General features: G+C 45.0%; 1 protein-coding gene across 1 annotated transcript in view; it reads right to left on the bottom strand.

Moving 5' to 3' along the window:
- LOC149359664 (sodium-coupled monocarboxylate transporter 1-like) overlaps positions 1-18,740 on the bottom strand; it is a 44,297-nt gene that overhangs the window by 3,346 nt on the left and 22,211 nt on the right. Inside the window, exons 4-12 of the mRNA XM_089567724.1 lie at positions 17,300-17,361; positions 16,684-16,813; positions 15,990-16,078; positions 15,673-15,782; positions 15,530-15,597; positions 12,257-12,343; positions 7,810-7,976; positions 7,254-7,351; positions 615-736 (exon numbers count right to left, since the gene is read on the bottom strand). Of these exons, the coding sequence (XP_089423850.1) occupies positions 615-736; positions 7,254-7,351; positions 7,810-7,976; positions 12,257-12,343; positions 15,530-15,597; positions 15,673-15,782; positions 15,990-16,078; positions 16,684-16,813; positions 17,300-17,361 (933 nt within the window). The remainder of the gene's footprint in view (positions 1-614; positions 737-7,253; positions 7,352-7,809; positions 7,977-12,256; positions 12,344-15,529; positions 15,598-15,672; positions 15,783-15,989; positions 16,079-16,683; positions 16,814-17,299; positions 17,362-18,740) is intronic.

The following is an 18,740-nucleotide window of genomic DNA, read 5'->3' as shown; positions in this document are numbered from 1 at the left end:
AACAAAGAAGAAATATACTGATAGTCCTAGATTTACATGACCGCACCAAATAGCCTATTTGTATTCAGATATTTGTGACTAAATTCTTTTACATTCAAACGACCAATTCACAGAATGCAAAGCCCTTAATTATTGCGCCTTCCTGAATGTGTTCCACAGGTTGAAATTGCCATGCAGCCGTGTATGTTAAGGTATTGTTCAGTGTTTAGAGTCGTCAGTTAATCTACCACGTGCTAAAATAGCACGCCAAATAGGAAGAAGAGAACGGGGGGGGGGGGGGGGGCTGCACAGGCCGGAGTACCGCTTCCTCTTCTCCTAGAGTCCTAGAGGAAGCGCTCGGCGAGATATAGATATAGGCACGCTAGTTTCCGTCTTTCACATGTCTCAGTTGATCGTTTTCACGCCAAACACCACTCCACGCGTACTTCTATAGCCTCGTTCCTATTTGACCGAAATTTCGAAAGCTTCTATGCCCACACGCCGCTGCTTTGAGCTGTCGAAGCACAATCACTGTAGCACGTTCAAGAAAGGTACCCATTGAATGTCCAAATTCGTTATACCAGGTGGTGTATTTAGCGCCCTTAGACAGAAGGAGCTATTTTTATTGTACTTACCTCATGCAATTTACTCTGGCCGCCCCCGCCGTTAGTAACACTGGTTCCCTCACTCTCCCCCATACACCTGTGAACCATAGGGTAGATGTATCGGGGATCCACCGCTTCTCCGTCATTCCGTTCTGCGGGTTAATTTTATATTTCTTTAAAGGTCACGAGATCATGAAAGAACATAGCAGCAACCAACTGAAATGCAAATGCGGCAGCACTTGAAAAACACTAATAATCATACCTGGTGTTTCAGCGATTAAAATGAAGCCGCCGCAGTGGATCAGTGGTTAGTGCACTCGGCGGCTTCTTAGTAGAAAGACGCGGGCACGATCCCGGCTGCGGCGGTAGCACTTAGATGAAGGCGAAATGTTAGAGGCCCGTGTACTGTGTGATTTCAGTGCACGTAAAGAACCCCAGATGGTCGAAATTCTGCAGAGCCCTTCACCACGACATCCCTCATAGGCTGAGTCTCTTGTGGACGTTAAACCCACTAAAGATAAACGATTAACGTGGAACCTTTATTCTTCTTCTCTTGTCGTCCACGTCTTTCGCTCTTTCGATAATGCAGCGAATACTTAAAAAAAATTAAACATAGAATGTACAAGGAAAATAGGAAATGTAGCTCACAGCCACTTTTCACGTTTGGCTCGCGTAATTGTTAAAAACCGCAAATGGTCTAGTGCATTAACCAAGATTTACTAATTACCTTTATATTATTCCCAGTGTCATTTTGTCATTTCTCGGAACAAAGGGCCCGCACGCCTTTGCGTCATCCTTACTTTGCTTCTTCATTCAGTATACTTACGTCTGTTCAAAAGTGTTACCGAAGCAAGATTATTGTTGCGTTCCTCACCATGAGGGTGCAGAAATAAAAGAAATATTGCGGCGACTGGGATTCGAACCCGCGGCGGCGCGAACGGATCAGCTTCGCTGGCCACTGCGTGACAGCACTAGGCTATCGACGATTTTTTCTTTATTTCCTGTTCATGTTCATAAAAATAGCTACAGCAGTAGCAGAGCAAAATAAAAATAACAAGTGAACAAAAATTCAGGGGGCACTTTGGCTCTCTAAAGTGCTGCAAGGCGAAAGCGTTTCTTGGCCACTGTTTGTTTTATTTACTTTTTTATTTTCATATTTTGTTTTTGTTTTTATTTTTCTTGCTGCTTTCCTTATTGTCATTGTTTTTTTATTTTTATTTCCACACCTCATTTCTGATTTGTTTTTATTTTTGTTTATTTTCTTATTTTTATTTTTATTTTCTTGACTTTACTCCTTTTATTTTATTTATGAAGCCCATGCATTCACTAGATGCGCCTTTATTCATGCTGGAACCTTGAGCCTTTTAAGCAGTGACGCCGAAAGGCGCACGAATCTGCCGACGCGTCTGTCGACACGGCTGCCGACGCATCTGTCGACCCGGCTGCCGACGCGTCTGTCGACACTCCTGCCGACGCGTCTGTCGACACGACTGCCGACGCGTCTGCTAACGACAGTATGAGGCATTAAAGGCTTTCGCCTTAATGTTTAGAGTAGTACCAGCAGTTGAAGCTGCGCTGTGATAAAAAACGTTTCAGGTTTGTCATATGACGCCATAGTGCGATATCGCCGCTGCCTATCACGCCTCGTGTTGAACTGCAACACAGACTAGCGTTATGTATTGCACATGGTCGTCTTCATCCACTTCCATCTGCGACGTGAACAGATCATACCAGCTTAACCTCGATCGGAGCTTAACATTAGTCTCGTATCGTCGCCAGACGTGCCGACAATCCAGCAACCCAAAACCGTGAGCCAAACAGGCTAAACACATGCTTTCGCACGCCTGCTCGGTTTGTCGACGTTAGAGTCCCACCATTTTTTCTTCATCGGCTCAGAAATCCGTAGTCGAGTTCTTTCCTAACCAATGGACTGGGCGTGCTGGCGCCACTTCCTAGATCACTAGGTTGCCTGATTTATTGCTCTAGAAAATTCACTTTGCAGGAATACACTCAAAATAAGTTTTTAACGGCAGATCAAGTAATCCTCTAACATTTGAACCAACATGTAAGAATATCGTTAGTATGCATGGCCAGAGAGATACTTTTATCTGTTGTGAACGCCATGAAAGGCAGCCTTCTGTACATCGCAGTGCTCGGAAAGCAACTGGAGCTCATCATGTAAAACGTGTGTTTTCGTTCCAAACGACATTTCTTTCGTAGAGCTCCCGAATAGTGCTGTAACCAACTGCAACATTGAAATAGGCCGATTTTGTTCAATGTTTGTTATCATATGACTCGAAACTGGTCAAGATTAGGTCAAGAATTTAGGTCAAGATTTCCTAGCTATGGGCTACCAGTTCTGAAAACTCATGAGACCCGTCACGACGCTCGGAATTGAGGCACCTAGTTCGAAATGACGTTACGCTACAATTAGAAGAAACTTTTAGGGCGGCTTCAGAATTTTTAAGAGCTGTCCAGTCGGCCTAACGGGAAGTAAACAAACTTAAACAAGGGAATTGCGCTAAATAAAGAACATAGACGGGCGCAAGTCAGTGTCTTTTTTAGCGCAATTCCCTTGTTTAAGTATGTACGACCGACTCGCCCAACAACGTGCTCTCTTAAAGTAAACAAACCTTCACTGAAATTACTCAGTGCATATCAATAAAATGGCGCCGCTAAACAGAACTCTACATGATATAGCAGAAGCGTGGCAGTATTTCTTCAACGAAATTAGCTTGACGACAATGAACATAATGACTGCTTCAGTAAGTAAGTGCAAAGGCCATCGTTTATCAGGGCCGCGTAGTTAAAGATAACTGTCCGTTTTGTTGCGCTGAACGTTGAAGAGAAATATAATTCTGGCGGCGGTTTTAGCTGAGCGTCGAGGCTTTCTAGCCAGGGAAGTTACCACGGGCATTTCGAAGTAAGCCTCGCAGCCATATCAATCCATGGTATTCATGTGACGTCACGGGCACCATTTTGTGGTACAGCGCGCAGCTTCATTAGTGAAAACCGGCACATGGGGTGACAGACCGATTAGATAAGCTTACAGCCTTCCACCCTGCTCCATGCGCCAAATAAATCGGCGCCGTTGTGACGTCCGTGCATACTCTCTTTACGTTAAGAGCGGACGTTGAGTTTGAACAAAATTTCCGGTGCTCCTCATGTGGTCACTTTCGGCTACGAGCCGGAAAAGCTCCGCATTTTCTCGTGGCAGACGGCTTCAGACGACTTTTCATCACGTTAAAAATGATGTCGAACCGCCTCCTCTCTGGCTACAAACTCGCCACTGGTAATAACCGTCAAATATTGCTCATTACAAAGGTAACGAATTACTTTTGTTAGCCTGCGAGCTAATTAGCACGTTTTCCAAAACTACTGACGTCAAACACTGCTGAGTTTCTTCCTGGAGAACATTTATTTAGGCGAAAGCCTTTAATGCCTCATACTGTCGTTAGCAGACGCGTCGGCAGCCATGTCGACAGACGCGTCGGCAGCAGTGTCGACAGACGCGTCGGCAGAAGTGTCGACAGACGCGTCGGCAGATTCGTCCGCCTTTCGGCGTCGCTGCTTAAGAGGCTCAAGGTTCCAGCATGAATAAAGGCGCATCTATGCATGGGCTTCATAAATAAAATAAAAGGAGTAAAGTCAAGAAAAGGAGAAAATAAAAAATAAAAATAAGAAATAAACAAAACTAAAACAAACTAAAAATAAGATGTGGAAATAAAAATAAAGAACAATAAAGTTAAGAAAAGGAGCAAAAATAAATAAAAATATGAAAAATAAAAAACTAAATAAAAAATCTCTGCCTCTCCCGTAACCGAGAGTAGAGTAAGCATGAAATGTTTACGGGCCTAATGTCATCTCGGTGGACACCCGAACCGCACCGTACAGGCAGGGAGGAACGCCACCACCCGTTCAGCGCGATGCCTTGCCATTTGAACGCAACGTTTTTTGAGGAAAGGAAATGGCGCAGTAATTCTCTGCCATCTCGGTGGACACCCGAACCACACCGTATTGGAAGGGAGGAACGCCACCACCCGTTCGGCGCGATGCCTTGCCCTTTGAACGCAGCGCTTCTCCCCCGGGCCCCTGTGCGCCTGCGCGGCTTTGTTTCGATGCGCGAAGCCCCTAAGAGATCACGTATGGCAACAAAGTGTATCGTGGCATTTATGTGCTTTTTGCACGCGTTATTAGAAATCGGAAATTATAATTCCGTGCATTATCAAACGCACAGCGACTGATATCTTGATAAACATTGAGAAGACACTGGCAGCAGTTATTTTTTGTGACTCCTTTGGAGACCAACCGGCGCTTGCATGCCGGTCGCGTAGGAGGGCTTACAGAGTCTCGTTAAATCTCGTTAAATCTCGTACGGTGCCCGGATGTTCTCGTTTCAGAGCCCGGATGACTGGAATTCAGTGCCCGGATGAGTGGATTTCAGTGCCCGGATGACTGGAATTCAGTGCCCGGATGACTGGATTTCAGTGCCCGGATGATGGCTCTCGGTCTCGGCGTGACGTCACCACACTGCCGACAACGGGGGCTAAAAGCATTTCATGCTTAAAATAAAAACAAACAGTGCACCAGGAAACGTTCTCGCCTTGCAGCACTTTAGAGAGCTAAGGTGCCCCCTGAATTTTTTTTGTCTCGAAAGCCTATTTTCAAGGATTTCTAAAAGTGCTCGCTTAAACATCCGGTATATCTCGCTATTGAAAGCGAAGTGCAGTATCTTTCAGGGAATGCGCTTGCACAATGGTAATTAACTACGTTCTGTAAGATATTTTGATCACTTCACTTCACCCCAGAGCACAAAAAAATGAACAAGGGTGGATAGAAAGTACCACAAATGAGCGTTTTGCGGTGCCTTCGTATCCGTACACGTTTTTGCACCCTGTGGTGAAGTGAAGGTTGTGGAATAAACCAGCTCAGCAGTTCGTCTAGAGAAAGTGTGAACGATTTTGAGTTAGTAGTTTTTAGCGATATTTTGTATTATTCGCTTTTTCGCAGCGCAGATATTTGCAATTTTTTTTCCAGACAGAAAGAGGCGTAAGCGAGGTCTGCAAAGTGAAAGCACTGTTCATCTGGCATAGCAACATTTTCGAAACTCATCATGAAGTAAAAAGGGACCAGATTTAAACAAATTGATAGATGGGTGCAGAGCGCTACAGAATCAAATTCGGGCAGATGCACATAGGTAGGCAATGTAGTTTAAGGCTGGGTCTATTCAGACTAAAAAAAAAAACAGCCTGAACTACAAAAACCAAAAAAGCATGCAAAAAAAACTGAAGCCGCCGTTTAAATTATTTACTTGACAAACTAGAAAAAATAGCCGCTCATTACGTCACTCACATAATGCGATATTTGCGCGCAGCTCATCACCTGTTCCAGCTTATCGATAGACTGAGGCAAAGCATTCGAGCAAGTCATGTATGTACTATTATAGACAACTTATTTTTCACACACTTTCCTCCTTCAAGGAACACTCCACTAACAGTTATTGATTTTCATGAAGGAAGCTTTGAGCACCCGGGTTCGAACCCGACCGCGGCGGCCGCGTTTCGATGGAGGCGAAACGCAAGAGGCGCCGGTGTGCTGTGCGATGTCAGTGCACGTTAAAGATCCCCAGGTGGTCGAAATTATTCCGGAGACCTCCACTACGGCACATCTTTCTCTCTTTCTTCTTTCACGCCTACCTTCCTCCCTTCCCTTACAGCGCGGTTCAGGTGTCCGCCGATATATGTGAGACAGATACTGCGCCATTTCCTTTCTTCAAAAAAAATCTCTGCCTCTCCCGTAACCGAGAGTAGAGTAAGCATGAAATGTTTACGGGCCTAATGTCATCTCGGTGGACACCCGAACCGCACCGTACAGGCAGGGAGGAACGCCACCACCCGTTCGGCGCGGTGCCTTGCCATTTGAACGCAACGTTTTTTGAGGAAAGGAAATGGCGCAGTAATTCTCTGCCATCTCGGTGGACACCCGAACCACACCGTAATGGAAGGGAGGAACGCCACCACCCGTTCGGCGCGATGCCTTGCCCTTTGAACGCAGCGCTTCTCCCCCGGGCCCCTGTGCGCCTGCGCGGCTTTGTTTCGATGCGCGAAGCCCCTAAGAGATCACGTATGGCAACAAAGTGTATCGTGGCATTTATGTGCTTTATGCACGCGTTATTAGAAATCGGAAATTATAATTCCGTGCATTATCAAACGCACAGCGACTGATATCTTGATAAACATTGAGAAGACACTGGCAGCAGTTATTTTTTGTGACTCCTTTGGAGACCAACCGGCGCTTGCATGCCGGTCGCGTAGGAGGGCTTACAGAGTCTCGTTAAATCTCGTTAAATCTCGTACGGTGCCCGGATGTTCTCGTTTCAGAGCCCGGATGACTGGAATTCAGTGCCCGGATGATGGCTCTCGGTCTCGGCGTGACGTCACCACACTGCCGACAACGGGGGCTAAAAGCATTTCATGCTTAAAACACCACTGCAAGAGTCCACTAAGTCGAATATCGGAAAAAAAAATTGTCATGAGAAATTTTACGCACAATAATTTTAACATTTTGGAGAAAGGAGAATGAAATGAATGTGTCAATACAGGCACTGTATATATGGCGGCATCTTGAAATATGTTCGAGGGATGAGGCTTTAGTCAATTGTCGCCTTACCGAATATCAGGCTGACGGCAAGTGAGACGACCATGTCCACAATGAAGCCGAAAAAAACAACCCACACAAATGAGATGTGGTAGAACAAAAAGATGCCCCTGCGTGAAGAAGGTGACACAAAATTCAGCACCAACTGCTGACCAACAATAACACCAACATAGACATCGAATCTTGGTGGTATTAGACAGGCAGGACTTATACTTTCATATCTGCCTTGTCGAATGTATCCTTTCTGAGAAGCGGGTCAACAAAGAGATCCCAAAAACGCTTTTGAATTGCCTTGGCGTTATATACTACGGACGACTGACACAAACGAGAGGAATTTTATTTCAAAGGAATAGTCTACCCGATGCGTATGCTCCAAAGCTCTGGAAGAATGCCATCGAAACAACCATCATGGTAAAGGTCAAGCCGTACGTTCTTTCCCTTCGCTCCTTTTATTGTTTAGTGATGAAATCGTGCAGATTTGGATTTTTGATCCGCTATTTCTTTTTTGCAAACAAATCAAAATCAATGTGTCGAAGATTCGGAGTGGGAAGGCCGGGATTTGACGTACCTTGGTGTTGGCGGCGGCTCGTAGGATCCTGCCGTGATGGTCCGGTTAAAGTGTAAACAGCCGGCTGTGGTAGTAGGCAGAGCGTACGGTTTCGGTGGGTACAAGACAGAACCGAGAGCCAGCCATGCCGAGGTTACTACGGCCACTGCTGTGCCCACCGTGACAGCCTGCGAGGTGCACCACACGTACACGCATGCAGTGTGCCTTATCATGCTCTTCTCTAGGTAAAATGTTTTAGTTTCAATTTTAAACACTCTAACTATTTTTATGATACTGCAGGTCATGTAGGACCGTGCTGTAGGTTGTTCGACTACATTGCAAGAATTGCAATAAGTACAGCAATTCAGCAAGTGGAGCGAAAGGAATTAGGAAGGAAAATGCATTCGGTGAAATCATTCCTAAATCTGGGAAACCTTATCAACGGCTTTAAAGAAATCGTAAACAAGACGTCGATACGGACTGACATGTCCAGTTAAGGCCAGCGAAAATGCACTGTCGACTAAATCTACGCACCAGAAGTCACACTCTGTCAAAAAACTGGTTGATGAGCTCTTAACACACTGGCTCCGGCAAAAGCTCCCTTATCCATCTGACAACGACCCATTCGAACAGCTTGCAGAATGTGCTGATGACAGTAATACTTCTGTAATTATTGAGCGATAATGCGCTTACTTTCTCATAAATAGGCACCACGCATGCTCTGCACCAGTCATCTGGTGTCCTATTTCTAACAAAGGGAAAGATGAACATGCCATAGATGGATACAACTCAAGCACGGAGCAGCAAATGGTCCTTAAAGGAGACACTCGAGCCAAAGGCGTCGACCCATACTCATTAGATCGCGGCTGATCCCCATCGACCTCCAAGCGTGGCATCGCATGGAACTGCAAATGAAAGGGGGTTAAGCACGGTTTAATTTTGTTAACCAAGGCATCATGAAAATCATTCGACTCGATGGCTGGAGGGCTTCCTGTGAGGGGTATTTGCTGCTTCATTCTTGAGTTCTGTCCGACTGTAGTTAAAAATTGAAAAATTTATTGGGCATGCTGCATCATAAACTAAATAAAATTTTGTGGTAGACTTTTCAGGATTAAGGTTTAGAAATGTCGGTGTAAAGCCTTCGGTGTTAACCAGCCGTTTCGGTGAATCAGTGCACTTTTTTTCGCACTAATCAATGCTGTGCTCTAAATAGGCTTTGAAAACAGTAATTAAGGTAATTTCCTATTCTTCAGCACCGTTATTGTTTTAATCCTGCATATCTTTATTTTGCCTGCTGACTGCGGTGCCATCAAATCTTTTGAGGTGCCAAAGCTCTGATTAGAAGAAGGTAGGCTTAGAAGTATGGCGCTCGATTTAACTGTGTAAACAACGTCGCTGTCATCTCATTCAGGCATACGACTCGCCGCTCTGTTTTGTCAGACCTGCGAAACCTGACGTAGAGGTACAAAGAGAGAAGGAGAGAATAAAATTTTTGCTTGCCTGACACTCTGATATAATAACCTCTGTATATTCTCCTGATTGCATGCTCAGATAATGTGAGCTGCATTTTTTTTTCAAGTGATCTCAAGTATCTTTAACTACTGTTTCCACAACGATGCAGGTTGCCCTCTCTTTCGCTTTCAGTGAGCTATCAGGCCTTTTTCGATATTCGGTGCACTGTTATTCATTTCATTGATTGAGATTAATCTTCGAAGTTTCGGCGCCATAGACCTACTAAGCAACCTACCTTGGTTTCATGACGCTCTTACGGTTCATACCTGTAAGCAGCGGATCACACTTTGAACAGAGTGAAGTGCACTGCACCTCATTCTTATTAATTTGTTAACCACGGCCTCAAAAACATGATGGATTTAATTTGAAGTATCTATCTGATGCGAGAAAATAAATCTTGTCAACATGTCGAGAGAGGAACACTCCGAAGATTTGCCCATGCACATACATGATTGCAGATAAGCGGTGGGGCAACATGCGTTACAGTTCGTTACCTTAAAGTAGATTTATTTCAACTGTCAAATTACGAGATGGAGGGGAGTTTTTTTCTTTCTATGATGCTCTAAACTCGCCTATTTATCGTGATCAATGTATATGCGCAGATTAGATTTCGAAGCATTCACTGCACGCCAAGCGATTTATTGCAAGTAGTGTCTTTATGAAGACGTCAAAGATGTTGAATGCAACTGCTATGGGATCTTTTTACGTTGTTTTGTTTTCATCATAGTAACTGTGGACATTGCCAGCAGGGTGAGTTGTACTTTTCTAACAGGATTTAGAAGGAGAAATTACAGCGGCAAAACTTTCAGAGTGACGGAGCAACTATGGCCAGACTAAAACAGGAGGCCTCAGCGGCTAAATCCTGTAATCTGCTCTATATTACGAAACTTGCACACCACATGACATTTTCTATGTGCGTTTCCTTCATCCGCATTAAAGAGTTTTGGGAAATGTACCACAAGCGTCAAATGAAACCGGAAGAAAGCAGCTGCAATAGCAGCAGAAAAATTCCCAGCTACTTTGCGTTTCCTGAGAAAAAAAAAACAGAAACGATTGCCAATGGGCTGAAGGCACTGCTACGTGCAGATTATGCATAGCCATTACGCCAAGATGCATCCGCCACCACCATCCTAAATCTATTACCGCACAGTACAGATAATATGACTACAATGGAAGCATGTCCCTAAATTTAGACAGTTGGCGCTACGAAGGTGCTTCCCAGGCACGAAATCCAATACTGTGCTATTTGATTAGTTCGGGCCAGCGTGATACGCGGGTAGTGCAAAATTTTATGCCCCGAAGTCCTTTACGCACGCAGTGCTGCGACAGGACCCGTTCCCATTAAAATTTTCGGCCATTACAAGTGAAGTGCTTTGGGCTAGTAACTCGCAAAGACTTCGTGTTGGTCTTCCTACATATCCGGCATGTTACATGCTTTGGTGCAGCGTACAGCTGCAGGCTTTCTCTCCATTATGTCTCAGTATGGTTGGCGCTGCGCCTCAGTACGGCTGAAGAAGGATGTTATGTCAAAATATTGGAAGATATCTATAACGACTGCACAGCTACCATAGCCCTACATAAAGTCAGCAATCAAATTCCAATAAAGAAGTGTGTCAGGTAGGGAGACACGATCTCGCCAATGATGTTCTCTGAAAGCTACCTGCGGAGCGAGGCCAGGAAGTTGCAATTGACATAATGAAATCTTGCGAGGTTGCTTCTGCACATATCCGCAACGAATTTTGCTAGCACTCTCCTCGCTTTGGTTATGCATAGACCTTTCGTGCCAGAAACAACTTCTGCTTTCCACTTCGTATCACCGGTGCGAAAATGGTCATCCGAAAAAAAAAGATTCTAAAAGCCTGGAAACCCACAGCGTTGAGAAGCCGAGCAGTTGCTGCCTTTTTTAGTGCAAGCTGGTGTTAACAGCAGCTTAGCGGAGTAATGCGATAAATGAAGATGTTTAATTTTTTCATTCGCGAGTTACCTTGGCTACGAGTTCTTCCACACGTGAACCGAAACAGGTGGCGCTGGAGAGATGGCCATAGCTAATGCATGTTTAAAGATTTGTTTTAATGACCATACTAGGAAATGATCGGTTGGTAGAGCATCTAACAGCTGCGTTTTTCTTATCACGTTCTGAAGTCACATAGAGCATGGATGCTTTTGATCTCCTGGCCGTTAGGAGGAAAGAACCCAAAAGGATTCCTATATTATGCGCTGAAAATCATCCACTGAAAATCTTAACGTAAATGTGCACCCACAGTGAAAAGTAAATGGAGTAATATTACCGAACAAAGTCAGTTTAATTAATGTCTTTACGTGTAGATATATGCAGCCTAATTCTGATTCTTCGGATTACCTTGTGCAGAATTAAATATCGTTCAATAGGCCGGGGATGTAATTACATTGCAACCCACGCCCGTTATGTCGCTAACTAAAGAGACAACAGTATCTGTAAATTAATAAAGTGATTAAGTTCTTTCGACCGTAAGTTCTGGACGGTGGGTGTACATTAGAGAGCAGTAGAGTCTGCGAAACTTCAGAGTCATAAAGCAGAATGATAGGAAGACAGATGAGGCCTGACGGAAGTACAGTGAACAACTGATATTACAAGCGAGACACAGAAACAATACCCCCAAATATGTCGCAAGAAAAACAATTGACGATTTAGAGAAAGTATTGTGCTTTATAGCCTACTTCCTGGAGTGCATTGTCATGCACATAAAAAGGAACTTGGTATAAAGAACTTCCAAAAACTTCAGTTAGGTTCAACCCACTGTTGTCAACACTTCCGCAGCTACAATAAAAAAAAAATGCGAAATTTTTGTGTGATGGCATTCGTGGTAGACAGCAGCGCGGTGGACAACAATGACTTAAAGGGAAGATGGCACTTTACCACACTGTTATCTATCATTAATATGTAACAGCAAGACCATCATTCTTCACTGACATTCACCTTTTTCTTGCAGCAGGGAAAAAAGAAGCCGAGAACGAAGATGGCCACAAGGGGGCCAGACAAGACTCCCACCAGGGATGCAACGGCCTGTGTGTGCAAAAGCATTCCGAACACATTAGTGCGCGACATGGAGAAGAGATGCTGACATGGAGAAGAGATGCTTTTGTAATACAAAAAACACACATCCGGCATGCATGAAATGTAATACTAGCAGCATTTCGACAGCAGTACCTCAACCATGAGTTCAGTGGAATGACCTGAAAACAAAGTTACCGCGCTTTAAAAAAATAATCAACATAGCAATCAAACGGGGCTCCCTCTGAAAGTTGGGAGCAAATAAAATTGAAGTTTTGTTTTTATTGCTGCAAAAAAAAAAATATATTCCCTCTTAAACCACCGAAAAAAAAAATCTGCGGTCTTTTTTGTGCTACGCCTGGACTAGGCCAGTGCAGGATTGCAGGTGTGCTGAGCAGGGTTTTGTTGACATGCACGAACACCAAGCTTCGTCAGTAGACCAGCCTTCATGCACCCGCCTTGTCGCTCTTGTCTTCTATGCTGTTGCCAAGAACTGGGTCTGCACCAGCAGATGAGAAATAGTTCTGAAGATCTACTTGCAGACCGTACTGGATACACCAGGAATGCAGGTATGCTGAGCCGGGTAATTTGTTGACATGCGCAAACACCAAGCTTCGTGAGTAGACCAACATTCGTGCACCCGCCTTATCGCGTCTGTCTTCTATGCTGTTGCCAAGAACTGGGTCTGCACCAGCAGATGAGAAATAGTTCTGAAGATCTACTTGCAGACCATACTGGATACACCAGGAATGCAGGTATGCTGAGCCGGGTTTTGTTGACATGCGCAAACACCAAGCTTCGTGAGTAGACCAACATTCGTGCACCCGCCTTATCGCGTCTGTCTTCTATGCTGTTGCCAAGAACGTGGTCTGCGCCAGCAGATGAGAAATAATTGTGAAGATCTACTTGCAATCCATACTGGATACGTCACTCTATAAGATATTCCACACTTCTTTCTCGGCCGCTTCTTGCAAAGGCGATCCTGTAGTCACTTCGCTGTCTTTTCACTTGGCTGCTTTGTTCTGTTCTGAGCGTTGCTTCTCTGACATTAAGGCAGTGTTGTATACTCCAGGAATTCGCAGTGCCCTCGTTCTAACCTCATCGCCTAAGAATACGGTCGTCCTACTCTCGTTAGGCGTGCGCGGCGTCCCTTTGGGGTTCAGCCGCCATCGTTTGTTTGGTGCGACGGGCGTCTTCCACCTCCTCCTCTCTCAGTTTCCCTCTATCTGCCCGTGGCAATGGTGCTGGACTAAATGGGGCCTGTCAAAAGACACCGCTATGCTTCCACCCTCCCTCAGTGCCTCCCATATCAAACTCATACCCTTCCATGTGGGAAGACACCCTGCCTAGCACACCCTGAAGAACCAGCGTGATGTGATCGCCCACGCCATCCGGATAGGTACGGCAAATCAGGCCTTGGACTAACGGCTCTATCATCTTGCGGACTGCTTCCAGCCTTAGCTGAGAATGAGTTATTCTCTCCGTCACTTTTTTTTCTCTTATTTCTTCGTTCTGCGCCCAACATTACTTAGGTTTCTGCTCTGTGCATGAAGCGTGTCACACTGTGCGTTTCTCTCCGTCATGCCAGCCAAGTAAAAACGACGTAGGGAAGCATACACGCTGAATGAACACGAACGCTTACTAAAATCCTCAGTTAGAAGCGCGCATTCATTCTTGACAACTTTGTTAGCCAATAAGAAATGCGATGGCACTTTACTTGCGCAATGGGGGAGAGCGCAAATGAGAAGCACATCCATAACGTATTGTAGCGAACGTTTTTCAGAGAAATATACAAAGTCCTCAGAACAGCCAGGAGTTTAAGGAAAGAGCGTCACTGCTGAAGCAGTCAAAGAGTATTGTCGCGGTATTCATTTCCTAACATGCAAAGTACTTCAACTTCACGATGCGAAGAGCCGCCGCGGTGGCTCAGTGATTATGGTGCCCGGCTGCTGACCCGAAAGATGTGGGGTAGATCGTGGCTGTGGCGGCCGCATTTCGATGGGGGCGAAATGCTACAGGTACATGTACTGTACCATGTCAGTGCACGTTAAAGAACCCCCTGTGGTCAAAATTTCCCGGAGCCCTCCACTACGGCGTCCCTCATAGCCCGAGTCGCTTTGAGACGTTAAACCCCATAAAGCATCCACGATGCGAAGAGCTTTTTTGCGTGCCGAAAGATGCATTAGATGAATATACCAAACCATGATAAAAGGTATCAGGCATTCTAAATTAAATGTACCACGCCGGAAATTGGTTACAGTAAACAGAAATACCGAATAAGAACATCACGGGCAGCCTTGAGGAGATAGAGCAGTTGTCAGAACCACCGAATGGTGCTTATCAGGCATGGGTTGAAATGCCGCTCTAACCTATCCTTTTCTGAGTGCATTTTAAGTCGGAAGCATTTAATGGCTCATACTCGCGGTGTCCGTCCGTGAGCTGGAATCGTGCCAAATGTGGCCTCTCCTCCAGGAGAGGAGGCGCAACCTCCTCCCCTGCTTAGCAACCGGCGCACCGGTGGGGGGCGCACCTGTGCAGAGCAACCGCAACGTCACACAGTTGCGGTAGAACGAGCAGCTGCACCGGCAGCTGCACCGCCGCTCCTTCGCCAGACGTCTCGTTGCAGTCGAGTGAGTGAGACGCATGGCTCCGAAGCGGCCCGGAGAGTCCCTCGTTTGCTACAAGCAACTTTCGGTAATTCAAAGAGATATCGGCGAACACTGTGGCCATTCCACTGGTGCGCCGTGTACAACATGGTAGATGCAGTATGCAGTGGGTTGACCACAAGGCTTTCGTCAAGCACACTTTAGAATTTCCAAAGGGTATTAGGTAATTTTTTTTTCTTCAGCTGTCTCGTGGTGCGGATGGGCGGAGGAACGAACGCATAAAGGGCCGGACTAGAGTAGTCCCACTGCTATGCACAACATAATCTATGTCCAATATACCCCTTTCAATATATCCCAAAGTTATCACCCCCTCCACCACCGCCACCACCACCGCCGCCACCACCACCAACAACAACAACTGCTGACTAGGAGAGGGGAAACTTTCTGCTCTAAAAAGGCGCAGTCTCTTGAGTGGGTTATTTTATTCAAGAGTCCATACTTGAAACACACTCCAGACTGCCACCACCACCGCACGCCTCCAAAATAACAAAGAATAATATCTGAAACATTGGAAGAAAATATTTTTGCTCACCTGCACGATAGAATTCATTGTACCGGCGAGAAAGGCAAGGGCTATGGATATCACACCGTAGGCTGCGGCTGAAATATCAGTAGTATTGTTGAAATTTCTGCCTTTTCGTCTGATCTGCGAGAAGTCATTGCGTTATCACCTACCAATGCACTTAGTGAGTCTCAGAGCAGCGGCTTCTTTGATTTGAACCCGAGGGCGAACGAAGTCTTCCCATGTCACAGCGGCGAGGGCATTGTAACCAGATGAGAGCGTGCTGAAAGAGGAGTAAGTATCATGGTTATTTGGAGAAAGCGTCTTTTTACACAATAATTGGAATCACTTAAGTCGAAATCTGACGCAGTGGAATAGGCTGTACCTCTACTTTTTTTAACAGAAACGCAGGTTACACATCTCACAGATGGTGTCCTAAAAATGCATGCACCAATAAAAGGAGAAGCTTTAGACTGGAGCAAGAACTTACCTGAATGAGCTGCTGTAGACAGCAACTGCTAACAAACCGCACAGTCCAGGGTAGTCGCGTAGCAAATCTTGCACTATGTACGGCATCAGCTGGAATAAAAGTGACAGAGGAATGACAGGGATCGCATTAGCCTGTGAACGTGGTTCGTAAGCGACACTGGCAGATACGTGAGCAAATAGTACGCTCTGCTGCAAGAGAGTCAGGCGTATGTTACCTCGCGAGAGTATATCTGGACATATAAAATTATCGGCTAACCATTATACGACCCGTCGGCACAGCGGTGACACGAATTACCTGGCTTAAGTTCTTAGCGTCCAAATCAAATAGGTTACATGTAAGTCAATGTTAACTTGGCACCTTCTGTTTCGGGTGAATGAAGTACTGACATTATTTCTGCACCCGACATGAAATACAACAAATGATTTCACGCCCGTTTCTATTCAATAAGCTGTAAACTAAAAAATTGTTTCACTAGGCTTCCTACCTAGCGCAATCAATATTTCCCCTGTAGTTCTCAATTATTTGATGAAAAATAAATAATTTATTATCAATTAATTTCTCCTGATAAAAGTACAGTACTGTTCGCGGCAGTCAGTTATCAGCTGATATTCCTTCTGACCAAAGTTTTCATTCCAGGTTGAAATTCCAAGAAGGCGACAAGTGAAGCGCTATTGAACATAGAGCTGCGTCTCACCTGGTCTGCCTTGGCGATGTCCCCTGTAAGTCTGGGGTCGCAGTCTTTGTACACAGCGTAGATGGTCAGGCCAGACAGCACGGACAGCAACACGGTCAGCGCTACGCCAGGAACGCACAGTAGCAAGGCCCTGGCGTGGAAAGTAACGCGAAGTGTTTACGGATGTTCATGAGTCGAGCACAGAAGTTTCGCCAGCACTTGATATGTACAGAACCCTTTGCTTGGGATGAGTCGGGCTGCAATTTTTCTACATGCCTGATTTAGCATGTTGTTGTTGTTACCTCTGAAGCGATGGCATATGCCCACGGTGGGGGATTGGCCAGTGTTTACCGCAGATCCAAGCACGATAAATATTCATTCAGGCTAATCTCAAGGGGCTCATAAAGGAAAATTGAGGAACCTGGGAAAACGAATGACGAATTTTGGATAATTTTGAGGTGGCTGGAATGAAAATTGAGGAAACAAAGAGGTATTGGTTAAAAGAAATTATTTAAAAATAATAAGAATAGAAAAATAAATTTTGAGAGAAAAGTAAAAGGAAAAAAGAGCTAACAAAAATCTACTGGTCTCGATAACATACCTGTGAAGAAGCGCACATGCCAGCTTAAGGGCATACCATCTGACGGTTGCACCAAAGGAGATTAGAACAGCAAGAGTAGGATAAGCACAGCTCATCATCTGGACACGTCGCGCAACGATGCTTACAAAAAGGGGCTTTTGAAATGACAATTTCCACGCACAGCATGGACGAGGCTAAAAAAGGACATGTTTTTATTTCAGTGATGTCTGAAGGAAAAAGAACAGAAAACTCTTGAACACAATATGTCGAATTTCGCTTTTTGTTTCAGTAACTCAACTTCTTTGTGATACCTTTAGATCATAGGTATCTAAAGTCTAAAGGCGACATGCAAAGATATCGAGGCAGTAAGAAAAGAGGACTATTTTAGGTGCCAATAAATAGAACAAAAACCAAATAACCGTAAGGGTTATATTAAGGTAATATTCCGGTACCCACTTGCGGGCGTCCCTTAGTGAACGGATACTGGAGTATATTCATCCAGAAAGTCCTGCTGGTATAGTTAGCAATGCTGTGCATCGATACGAAGAAAAAGGAGAAGCTCACATGGTGACGTTAAAAACTCGTACATCTTTCGCCATTTTGGCGTTGACAATTACGGCGAATGAAAGCGTTGTATCTGTGGAATACGTTAGGGTTCCAATCTAAACACAGCAATGTTAGAATGGGCGACAAAGCGGAAAATATGCATTAACTAGTTTGATTAAAGTGATCATTCTATCGTTGTCGGATTCAGCGGCTCCGATGTGGTTTTTAATTTAAATCTGTTATTGTGCTTTAGATTATCTTCTTGCTTAAAATGCGTCAGAGAAATTTTTATTTCCCCAGTAAGGCCAGAAGATCCTTGTCAGAACGCCTAATCAGGTACTCTCAAAACCAAAACTTCGACGATTGCGCAACATCCGAACCCCTATGAGGGCCACCAGGTCAATACGGCCGCTGATGAAACCGCAAGATGGCCTTATCGTATTAGCTGCTTCACGACTCATCGGTCGGGAATGCTTAGGGCATCAATGTATTTGTCGTACTTGGTGATTATAACACGGCCTCCATCATCCGCGGCCTTCCACATGTTGGTGAATCCTCCCAGATGGTGGAGTCCCTGCGTTTGAGTATGATATAATAAAAACACAAGAAAAAGGAAAGAACGGTACTTTTACTGTCATCTAACACCAACCCGCGGTACATATGTGCAGCTGGAGTCTTCTTCTGCAGGTCTCACCGAATATCTGTAATCTCACACCAGTAGTGGCGCGGACGCGGAACTTTTTCTTATTCCTTTACAACGCCTAAAGCTACATCTTGGCATCTAACGCCACTACAGAGCGTTTTTACGGTCATTCGATCCCTTTAGAGACTCAGGTAAACACGGTCGTAGTTGGGTGGACATGAGGACATAAGGAATGTAAGTAAATCTAACAGTTCAGGAAACTGGCCTAAATTGTCGAAGCCCGTTAGAAAACGTCTGGAGAGAAGCTGA

This window comes from Amblyomma mixtum, chromosome 2, assembly GCF_055824585.1.
Source record: "Amblyomma mixtum isolate Tamu chromosome 2, ASM5582458v1, whole genome shotgun sequence".
Classification (NCBI taxonomy): Eukaryota; Metazoa; Arthropoda; class Arachnida; order Ixodida; family Ixodidae; genus Amblyomma; species Amblyomma mixtum.
This window is presented reverse-complemented; position numbering and strand designations above follow the sequence as displayed.